This window comes from Staurois parvus, unplaced genomic scaffold, assembly GCF_062004578.1.
Source record: "Staurois parvus isolate SC_StPar_1 unplaced genomic scaffold, SC_StPar_1.0 ptg002222l, whole genome shotgun sequence".
NCBI lineage: Eukaryota > Metazoa > Chordata > Amphibia > Anura > Ranidae > Staurois > Staurois parvus.
The window spans coordinates 285571-297500 of record NW_028320018.1 but is presented as its reverse complement, the minus strand read 5'-3'; the positions used below and the strand labels follow the sequence as shown (position 1 = coordinate 297500).

Genomic DNA, 11930 nt, shown 5'->3' with positions numbered 1-11930 from the left:
TGCTATAAAATAAATAAATAATGGAGGACTACGTTCTCTTCCGTTTGGGCATACCAGATTGGAGGCAGCCAGGTGTAAATGTACAGCGAAGTCTATTTACACCGGGCCGCCCATAGAGCAGAGCGGGGTCTGTCCGTCTGCATACACGGAGTGGACACAGACCTGTCATCCAGAGTCCAGACCAGGAACCCCAGTGCGGCAAGGCACTAACCCCATTCAACCACTGTGATGCTCTAATACAGCAAACAAGCAAGAAAAGCCTGACAAAGTTGGGTGGGTGATATTGGGTTGTGTATTACTGGTCAAGCAATGACTACATCCTATCAGACGCAATCATTGTTCAGCAGTACAACTGTATTGGCCATGGCTGCCTTAACGCAATAGCCAGCAGTGGATATTCTTCTTTTCAGGCTTAGGGCTGAATGAGAGAAAATCAACAAATGGTATAGTAAAACTGAAACAACACAATAGTTGTTCTCTCTAAAAATACATGACTATCAGAATACCACACCTTTGATACATATCCCTTGGACCTGGAATTGAGCCAACTTCCCATCATTCCCCTCTGAGTAAATGTTTACATTAAACTTCCAATGAGGATGATCTATCCAGCCCATTATAAATATTTGCATGTCGTGGTTAGTGCATGGATTTACATCTCTAAGCAACACACAGCACAAAGTTGCAGAGCACGTTGCTGACAACACCTCCATGTCTGAACTAGTTGGCATATTCAGCGACAGGCTGTTGTTCCTTTCAGAATAGTAAATTGTGTCAAAGACTGAAAAAGTGAGTGGGCTTGGTGTTTAGTTTGCTTGTTACAATGTAGGCTGTGGTGTGAAATTGAAGATTTTTCTTTCCCACAGAAAAGATGCCCAGACAATTAAAAAAAAAAAAAAAAAAAAAAAGAAAACTGGGAGTGCGTTTCAACTGACACCCATCCTGGGGGAAAAAAAAAAACAAAAAAAATGTCAAGTAAAGTAGATACCTCGAACTTTTCCAAGAGCCTGTCTGCCGTTCCTGCTCATGATTGGGAGTGTAAGGATACCGTTGCTTTTCCCTGTCTCCATGATGGAGGACGACAGCAGACAAGCAGTGCCCACATGACCTGGGAGTGCGTCACCTTGCACCACAGCTTCACTCAAATCTTCCTATAAGAGGGGCAGGAAAAAAAGAGGAACAATGAGGAAAAAAAAAAACTTAATAGAAGAGCAAACTGATTGCATTTCTTCCCTCGACTGCAGGGGAAAATCAAGTGTTATTTTAGAATTCAAGGAAGATCTAAAATCAGCCCTTGGCTGTCATAGTCTAGACAGGCTCTAAAGCACAAATCAAATGTCCGATAATTCATTAATATGCTTCTCTACCATGCTAAACAAAAAGAAAGCGAGGGGGCGCCAGCTAAGTGTAGCATTAAATGACATCCAATTTATTAAGAGACGATTGGCAACTCACTCAGCAAAATATATCAAAGACATATCTCCACTGAAAACTGCTGCCTCTCCCATTTGAGCCTCCTCCCGCTGTTGCAGTCACCGTCTCTGTGTAGTCAGCTATAGACGCTGTAAGTCAGGACTGGAAGTGCCGATAACCACCCACAGGGGTGCAGGTGAGGAGCTGACGTCACACTGGGCTGTCCTGTGGGCATGGCTACGCGTTTTGGAGCTTCATGCTCTGTTCCTTTCTTTGGCTTGAGAAAGCGTGGGGAGGCATGAAGAAGGAGACGTAAATGGGAGAGGCAGTGGTTTTCAGTGGAGATATGCCTGTGATGTATTTTACTGAGCGAGTTGCCAATTGCCTCCTAATCAAGTGGATGTCATTTAATGCTACACTTATATGGCGCCCCCTCTCTTTCTTTTTGCTTACTACTACAAAGGCTGCTGTCGACTCTGGGGTGGCTGCCATAAGTGTGCTCTTGGAAACGATCGCAGGACTAAATTGATTTTATGCTGGACTTTTATGGACTTACGGAGCTTTTTCCATTTGCAAAGTTTTACCCTTTGCTGTGTTCCTCCACCATGCTATTATGTGCTCCTGCTGCCTTTTCTTTCCCTTCCATGATCCAGTCTTGCATGCTGCACTATTGTTTCTGCCCATCAATGAACACCCACCCACCCATCAGATCCTCCTCAACCCTCTCCTACAAGCTCCCTATACCCAATCCACCATAAATTTCTTCTCTGGTCCCCCTCCAGACCCTGCATTTTATGTTTCCCAACTCTGCCCCCACCTTCTTCCCAGCATCAGCACAAGGTAAGGGAGGTGCACTGTGATGTAAGGGAGGGTGGTGGACTCTTGACTTCTGATGGTGGGGCAGCTCTTGACATCTGATGTAAGTGGGGGGGGGGGGGTGCTCCGGCCATCTAGTATTACAGATACAACTGTTCCTTTGTGGGCAGCCATAATGCTGATGCGGCCCATGATGAAATGGAGTTTGACACCCCCGTTTTCAATCAAAAGTGTGTGGAACTCTGTATATGGAGGTTATATATTTTTTTTTCATGTTGGTTGAACTAGATGGACTTTTGTCTTCTTTCAACCTGACTGACAATGTAACCATCAACTTCTGTCCTCAGGAACAAATGTAGTTGTCCCCGTATAAAAATAAACTTTAATAAACGCTCACTTCGAAAAAGTCGAACAGTAACTCCAAGTTGTCTGGTTCCATGGTGTGTATACTGAACTCTGTCCATCTGTCCTGCTGGAGAGCATAACCACATTCTGGCTGGGAATGCCGAGATTTGTATTCTGTGTTGCTTATTAAAGAGATATCAAACGTGCTAGCCATCTTTGGAAGAAAAATAGGGGAGGGCTTATCCTGATCTTCCTCTTCACCCTCTTCTTCAAGGCCACCCAGTGACAGCTTCACCCTAATTGAACAAAGCAGCAAGACATCAGCTGTGAAGTCAGTACAGACATACAGTTTATGTAAATTATTTAAGTTCGCCACATAAAATTCCTTCTATGCTTTTTTTTAAACCCAGAAAATCAAGCAGCTTTTTTTTAATCTCTTGCTAGAAACTCATAACAGTGAACACAAAATGTTCTCTTATTAACATACCAGGGACCTAAATGTAGACAACAAAGGATGTATTGTACAGCACTGACCCTGTAAGGGTTTACTTCAAGGGCCACTACCTGTGCATAAGTGTTGTCATGAGCCCTTTAATGGTCCTTTTTTCATGTCACAGTTCTCTAGCAATCTCTAGATAGCAGCTGTAAAAACTCAATGTAAAAAACTGCTTTATTTACTTTCACTTTATCGTCATTCATTCCTTTTTTCCCCAATTGGGAAAATATGGATGGTGTATCCAAAAAGTGTGTGAGTTTCGATGTTAAACTGGAATTCCAGTCAACAGATAACTAAGGCTAAACCTACTTCCACCCCCATTCTAAAAATGCACACTAGCTCTTAAGAATAGATCCCTATACTTGCCTATTCTGAAGCCAATCTGGTTTGGTCTCCATGGGCAGCTTCTGTATGAAGGAGAGAAAACCAAACCATGGCTGGAAAGGACTAGGAAAGGATGTCACCCATAGACTTACAATGGGGCATCTGTTGTCGGCTGCCCCTCCTCTATACAGAAGCCACAGCTGACAGAATAGGCAAGTATAGGGATCTTTTCCTTGGACTGGACCGGACTAACTTCAGAATAGGTAAGTATAGGGATCTTTTCCTTGGACTGGACTGGACCGGCTTCAGAATAGGTAAGTATAGGGATCTTTTCCTTGGACTGCACCGGACCGGCTTCAGAATAGGTAAGTATAGGGATCTTTTCCTTGGACTGCACCGGACCGGCTTCAGAATAGGTAAGTATAGGGATCTTTTCCTTGGACTAGACTGGACCGGCTTCATATTGGGGGATTAGATAGAATAGGTTTAGAATGGGAGTGGGAGTAGGTTTAACATTAGCGTATGTCTGGAATTCTACTTCTACTTCAATTGTCTGATTTCTACAATGAGTTTTCACAGCTGCTATCTAAAAATTGCCAGACTGCTGTGAAACAGAAAAAGGAACATTACAAAAGCCTCTATACACAGGTAATGTTAGAATGGTATGTGTCACGTTAACGGTTTGAATGAAAAAAGGATGATATCAGTCACAGTGATGAACTAGCAATTTTTTTTTATTGATGTTATTTAGACCCGCTAATTTCCATGTGAATCACCAGTTGTGAATTCTCATGAATACGTTGATCTGCAAAGAAAAAAAAACAAAAAAAACAGCACATTCACGAGAATTGATATTTGTCTACCCTATAGGGTTGATTTCCTAAAACTGAAGCATGCAAAATCTGGTGCAGCTGTGCATGGCAGTCAATCAGCTTCTAACTTCAGCGTGTTCAATTATGCTTTGAAAAAAAAAACCTGGAAGTTGATTGGTTTCTCTGCAGAGCTGCACCAGATTTTGCGCACACTAGTTTTAACTACACAAAAAAATGGCAACTGTCCCAACCTATAACCAGCCTTAGCAGTAAGGTGCACATGGAAGGCCAATGCACATCACAAACAAACAAAGGATTTCCCAAGTGAAATTTGCAAATGTGTGCAAGAAAAACCCTCTGTTTTTAACTCAAACTGTTAGACAGGGCCAGATTAGTTGCTTTGCAGGCTGGCTAGTAAGAGTTGCTAGGAAATCCTTTGTTCGTGATGTGCATTGCCCTTCCATGTGCACCTGGTTAAAGGTTGGGACGGTTGCCATTTTTTGTGTACTTGACTAATTTGGACACAGGGAAGCACTGGGTGCCTTTACGGTCATTTTGCTATAGCTGGGCGTCACGTGCGTCCCTGTACCTTTAAAGAGGGATGGGCTCCTCCTGGCACGCCTGCCCTTAACCTATCCATTGATATATGCGCTCCTACTATGGAGGCTCTGGAAATTTTAGAGTTAGGTCCACAGTAAACAGAGGACCCTTGACGCGAGAATGTGGTTTACGCATGTATTTGCAAATGTGAGCAAACAAAACCCTGAGAGGGAATCTGGAGGAGCTCTGACGTCACGACGCTTAAGGAGACAGGCAGTCACACAGCAAGTATACTTAACTGAATGCTAGCAAACACTGTAGATCTTAAAGTGATTTTATCAGCATGTGAGTGCACTACTTTATGTTTAATAAATGTTTTAAAAGCAGATAAAAATATAGTGCCTTAATATTCTCTATGGCATATATACCAATGGAGGAAAAGTTTTAAGGAAGTGAGGGGATCCCTAACTCTGAAGATTGTTAAACCCGTCCAGTCTTAGTCCAAATTAATAGAGAGAGGAAGGGATATAATACACAAAGTGCGAAGTGATGACCACAAAGAATTTGCGTGAGAAAGTGTTGATGACCAGGTCTATCCAAAGAAGCATGCTTGATGGCTGTGAGCCAACACTTTCTCACGCAAATTGCTTGTGGTCATCACTTCGCACTCATAGTAGCACTGCCCTATCAGTACCAACCAGTAGGTAATCTTGTTGATGGTACATTTGGGCGGGGCCCCTTCAGGAGGCGTTTGGGTGCCATTTTTCATCCACTGGTCTCAGTTTTTTCTTTATTAATTTTTGGTTCATCATTTTTGCCTGAGATCCATGGCTGTGTTCACATAACAATTTGTTCTTAATATTTCCAGGCGGTTTTTACCTCACATGTAATCATACGTCACTTCTTGAGCGCTTCTGAAGAAGAGATTTTTGTTGATGAAACGCGTCAAGTGCGAACCATGCATGATCCATGATTAGATATGCAATACCATCTCTGATGACACCGCCGTAATATGTATTGTAGCTTTATATTTATTTTTGAAGATTGTAAAAATAAAATTTCATACTGTTTTATAAAAAAAATCTCTTTTCAATTGTTGAAATTTATCATACAAGTAAATTGTGCCGTTAAAGTCCCACCAAAAAAAAAAACGGAGGACATTTCCCCCTCTTGTAGTCCAAATTAAAAGGGAAATTCTGCATTTTGAATGGCTGTAGAGCAGAAAGGAAAGCAGATAAACAGGTACATCTTATGTAGGCGGATTTGTTTAATCTCTGTGTATCACCTGAGGCTAGTCACTTCACTGGGTATACATGTTTACAACCACTTTAACAACAAAATAACAGGGGCAATAATATGTTTAACCATTTCCATACCGGGCAATTTTACACCTTCCCGCCCAGGCCAGTTTTCAGGTTTCAGCGCTCTCACACTTTGAATGACAATTGCGCGGTCATACAACATTGTACCCAAACTGAAATGTTATCATTTTCTTCACACAACTAGAGCTTTCTTTTGCTGGTATTTAATCACCGCTGGGGTTTTTATTTTTTGCTAAATTAAAAAAAAAAGACCAAAATTTTGAAAAAAAAACCCACGTTTTTCTTTGTTTCTGTTATAAAAGTTTGCAAATAAATAATTGTTCTTCATAAATTTAGGCTGAGATGTATTCTGCTACATGTCTTTGGTGAAAATAACCCAAATTAGGATGTATTTTTTAGTTTGTAGGAAAGTTATAGAGTTCACAAACTATGGTATAGATCTGAAAATTGATCAATCCTGAAGTACTGACAGCCAATCTAATTTCTTGAGGTCCAAGAATGTCAGAACAGTACAGATATCCCCCAAATGTCAGAACAGTACAGATATCCCCCAAATGACCCCTTTTTGCAAAGTAGACAGTCCGACGTACTTCATAAGAGGCATGGCAAGTTTTTTGAAGTTGTATTTTTTTTGTCATAATTTTTCAGAAAAAGAAAAAATTAAAAAAATTAGTTTCACAATTTTTTTTTTTACATACTGTCACCAGTGCAGTACAGCGTCATCATATAACTGGCAGGGCGGTGATCAGGGACACTGACTGGTGACAGTATGAAAAAAAAAAAAAAAAAAAAAAAAAAAATAATATATATATATATATATATATATATATATTTTTTTTTTTTTTTTTTTGTTTTTTATATTATTATTTTTTTCTTTTTTTTAAGATGTTTTTTTCATATTTCACTATGACCAAAGTAGTACAATGTTACCATTGTACTACTTTGGGGAAGTGATCAGTATTTTTTGTTTTTTTACACAATTTGCTTATAGCAAAGAATTACTTTGCTATAAGCAAGCATTTACCTGAATGACATCGATTCATTTAGGGTTTTTTTTTTGTGCTTAGCTGTGATTTGGCCACAGCTAATCACATGACATGTGCATGTGATTAGCTGCGACCATTCACAGCTAGGCACTAGTATACAATGGATGGCATGAATGAAGCCATCCATTGTATACAACTGTCATGTGACCTGCTGTGATACTCAGATCTGTCATCGGCCGTGTCCAAGGAACACGGCCGGTGACAAATCGCGCCGCTGCGCGGCTCTGCAGGAGCGCAATCTGCGCATGTGCGGGAGGACGCCATATGGCGTCCACCCAGAACGCTGATGACATTTGCCGGCCGCCATTCGGCCATAGGGCGGGCGGCAAATGGTTAATAATGCTATTTAAGCCTGTAAATATAACAGTAGACATTTAAGAGTTTAAAATCCTCAACACGATGTGTATCCAAGTTAACATTTGACGGGATGTTTGATTATTTATGAAAATTTAGTGGCATCTCTCTGGTTGTTATAGGTAAATGACTTTTATTACGCAGCACATATTTTGCTCATGTGGGTTTATTAGCTGTCACACTACATGGAATGTGGTCAGCCCTGTTTGTTTACATATGAACATTTTTCTACTGAGTGTTTAATAGTATTTTAATTGCTTTGGAATGCTTTGAGAATGCAATTAATTTAATCCTCTCAGATTAAATGCAAACAAGGTTACATATTATGTGAAGATTTAAACTCATATGTAACCCACTACAATCTTCATATTATTAAAGTGAACCCAACAGGTACATCAATGATTATCAACACAAATCCTCCAATCCATACCTAGGAACCTGGAAAGTGCTTGGATTCTGTGCACTGCTGCACAGAAGGCCTAGGCTTCTGTCCAACTTGGTGACAAAACCTGTCCACCTTTGGAATCAAGCCTTACTTCTGCGACCACAGAGGCTCTATACAGTTAAAAGTGCAAGGGTCAAACTTCAGTTCAAGAGGTGGACAACTTATTTCCAAATTAGGCAAAGGGCCTCCCAGGTCCACTGAATCCAATTATGTGGCAAAGTAATTTACCCAATAGGTTTTCTTTAAGGGTCTATAGCAGGGGTCTACAAACCTTGTAAGCCATTTTACTGACTGATCTGGCTTAAGAAGGGGGGGGGGCATGTCAGGCTGTCCCCAACATTAGTGAGAGTAAACAATGCCTCAACATTGGTATTGGTGGGAGGAATAGTGCTCAATTGTTGGTATTAAATGGGAGCCACGATACCCCTTTGTTGATATTCAAGGGCGGAATAGTGCCTTATCATTGGTATCAGTGGGAGGAATAGTGCCCCATCATTGGTATCAGTGGGAGGAATAGTGCCCCATCATTGGTATCAGTGGGAGGAATAGTGCCCCATCATTGGTATCAGTGGGAGGAATAGTGCCCCATCATTGGTATCAGTGGGAGGAATAGTGCCCCATCATTGGTATCAGTGGGAGGAATAGTGCCCCATCATTGGTATCAGTGGGAGGAATAGTGCCCCGTCATTGGTGTCAGTGGGAGGAATAGTGCCCCATCATTGGTATCAGTGGGAGGAATAGTACCCCATCATTGGTATCAGTGGGAGGAATAGTGCCCCGTCATTGGTATCAGTGGGAGGAATAGTGCCTTATCATTGGTATCAGTGGGAGGAATAGTGCCTTATCATTGGTGTCAGTGGGAGGAATAGTGCCTTATCATTGGTATCAGTGGGAGGAATAGTGCCCCACCATTGGTATCAGTGGGAGGAATAGTGCCCCATCATTGGTATTGAGGGGAGAAATGGTGCCCAATATTAATGTCTTTGGGAGCAATGGTGCCCCATTATTGGTGTCAGTGAATGAAATGGTGCCCAAAGGGCTGGATAAAGTCCAGCAAAAGGGCCACATCTGGCCCCTGGGCCACAATTTGGAGACCACTGGTCTATAGTATACATGAACTGTAGTGCTGTCTGTGGCAAGTTCCATCTAAAACGTAGTAAATTGTAGTTCTAATTGGCAAATTATTTGGGTTTAGTAATGCTGTTTGTACAGTTCTCAGCAGATGGCAGGTTGGTTGAAATCTACTTCTAACTAAAGAATATACATTCCAGCCATGAAAATGATCTTTTAATTGCACTGAACTAAAGAAAATAAAATGCAAAGATCAAAGAGCTGTACACAGACCGCAACACACCAGGGTCAATCTATGGTGATCCATTCCTTTGTTTTAAGCATTTAGAACCCGTATCCATCAGACAAGATCTTCAGAGGTGTTCAGATTCCCCTACACTGGAAGAAAGTGCGTACAGCCTCTGTATTAAAAAATAATAGCCTTTCATCAAAGTTGAAATGTCTCCTTACTCTGATATACCAGAAACGGTGCTGCTAATGGCAATGGGTCTCCTTTGTAAAGGTGTCAGAAGGAAGAACTGTCTCTGGCAGACTGGGTTTAATCCATTAAGACCAGTAGCTATAGGGACACACCTAAGACAATTCTATGCCCCCCCCAGGCCTATGTTACGGGGCTTGGAGTCTGTGTCAAAGTCATTCAAAATTCGCTGACTGTTCCATCTGACCTGCAACTGATCTCCTTATGACCTATATTTGACCTCCTTGTAAGCTGGAGCAACTTGCCTCAAGCTGCATCACCACTGACTTGTATGAAAAGAAGTAGTTCTGGTTCAAACAAAAGCCCGTTAACCCATGCCCTTATAGATGGAATAGTTGAGATCAAATTCTCACAGATGGGTGAGGCAATATTGACCCATCCTAGAAAAAAACAGCCAGATCTTGCTACAATATTCAGCCAATGCGAACAGCAACTTAAGCTGGCTATAGCGGGAGAGAAATTCAGTCGGCCAAATTGTAATCTATGGCTGTTCCGACCTGAAATAAGTCGTTCTAATGATCAACTTCTCTCAAAGGGGACTATTGAAAAACTTTTGTTTGATCAGTGCCTGCTGATCAGTGTATTCTGAAAGTAGAGAAGTCCCTGCTGTTAGAATACAATAGCACAGGAGGGACAATTCCTCCATCTGCCTAAATTCTGTGAAGGGAATCCATTTGTTTTCTTTTAAAAAGCTCGCTAGCCGATTTGAAGAAGAAAAAAAAAAAAGAAAAGATCCATTAATGGGCAGTTTTGACCTACTCACAAGATGTAAAGCGTAAAGGGGGCAGAGCCGAACCTGTAACGTCATGCTGCGGCCATCTTTGAGTTCTGTGTGTGGTGAGCTGGCAATATTCAATAGTAAAAGTCTTGCTGCATTTTAACTGTTAGTTATTCTAATCTATTCGGCTACATTAAATTGTTTTATATGGAGAACATTATGCGTCTTTTCTATGCATACCCATGCTTTTTGACGAATGGTTTTGTCCCGCATAAGAGAGTAAACAGCCCCTGGAGCCAGAGAAGGACCGCGAAGGGGGATATAAGTGATCAGATTTGGCTGCCCAATTTCAGCACTTTTGGAGAACTGGATATACCGTATTTGTCACGTAGCAATGGGGATGTGATTTTACCACGGCTCATGGAGTTTACTGAACTTACTATTAGCTGCACTACACTAATTTACTTGTAGATCTGTTTCAAGGATAGTTAGCTTTTCTTCTTCCAAAAAGAAGAGTAAAAGGATGGGCTTCTGCTTACAAAGAGGCACTGCAGATGCTTGACCTAGGAATTTCTGTACTTGACTATCAGGCCATGGCTAACCATAGAAATATATCTATATAAATAGAAATATATCCTGTTACATCAAGAGCAGATTTAGCCCGGGTTCACATATATGCGGTGCGGTATATCACATGTGATTCGCACAGGAACCGCACCGCATGCCTGTGCAAATCACATGCGATTTGTGTGCAGTGTGATTGGAGCCGGACATTTTTTATGGCTCTATTCGCACCGCACCCGTACCTAAAACGTGCAGAACTCTTTTTTTGGGTCCGCACTAGAATCGGACCACATAGGTATTCACACCCAGGCGATCCAATTCTGCACATGGCACCACGTTTTGCGAACTGCTTTTTGAGTGTTGTTAACATAAACACCCGCAGTGGTTTGCATGAACGGGGTGCGATGCTGATGCGGTGCAGAATTTGCACTGAAAAAGCTGCAAATTCCGCACCGCATCAGTGTGAACCCAGACTTAAAACACTATTCCCAGAGTTACCTGCAGGCAAACAAGTATCACAGATCAGCCATTTAGATGTAATGGCGCTTTATAAACTCCATTTTATCCATTTAACCACCATTAAGTGCAAATGTAAACAGCCATAGGACAAAAGGTAAGTTTGCCACATAGACCAGTTCCGAAAGAATGGTTAAAATAAAATTAGATAGGATAGATAGGATAGATAGGATAGATAGGATAGATAGGATAGATAGGATAGATAGGATAGATAGGATAGATAGGATAGATAGGATAGATAGGATAGATAGGATAGATAGGATAGATAGGATAGATAGGATAGATAGGATAGATAGGATAGATAGGATAGATAGGATAGATAGGATAGATAGGATAGATAGGATAGATAGGATAGATAGGATAGATAGGATAGATAGGATGGATAGGATGGATAGGATGGATAGGATGGATAGGATGGATAGGATGGATAGGATGGATAGGATGGATAGGATGGATAGGATGGATAGGATGGATAGGATGGATAGGATGGATAGGATGGATAGATAGGATAGATAGGATAGATAGGATAGATAGGATAGATAGGATAGATAGGATAGATAGATAGGATAGATAGGATAGATAGGATAGATAGATAGGATAGATAGATAGGATAGATAGATAGATAGGATAGATAGATAGGATAGATAGATAGGATAGATAGATAGGATAG

The 11930-nt window shown here is 41.2% G+C and overlaps 1 protein-coding gene across 2 annotated transcripts in view; it reads right to left on the bottom strand.

Annotated features, from left to right (window-relative positions):
- The window catches only part of GPCPD1 (glycerophosphocholine phosphodiesterase 1), a 103089-nt gene that overhangs the window by 39931 nt on the left and 51228 nt on the right, over positions 1–11930 (bottom strand). For both annotated transcript variants that reach the window (XM_089665506.1, XM_089665507.1), the window contains exons 8-9: positions 2627–2870; positions 989–1151 (exon numbers count right to left, since the gene is read on the bottom strand). In XM_089665506.1, the coding sequence (XP_089521632.1) occupies positions 989–1151; positions 2627–2870 (407 nt within the window). The remainder of the gene's footprint in view (positions 1–988; positions 1152–2626; positions 2871–11930) is intronic.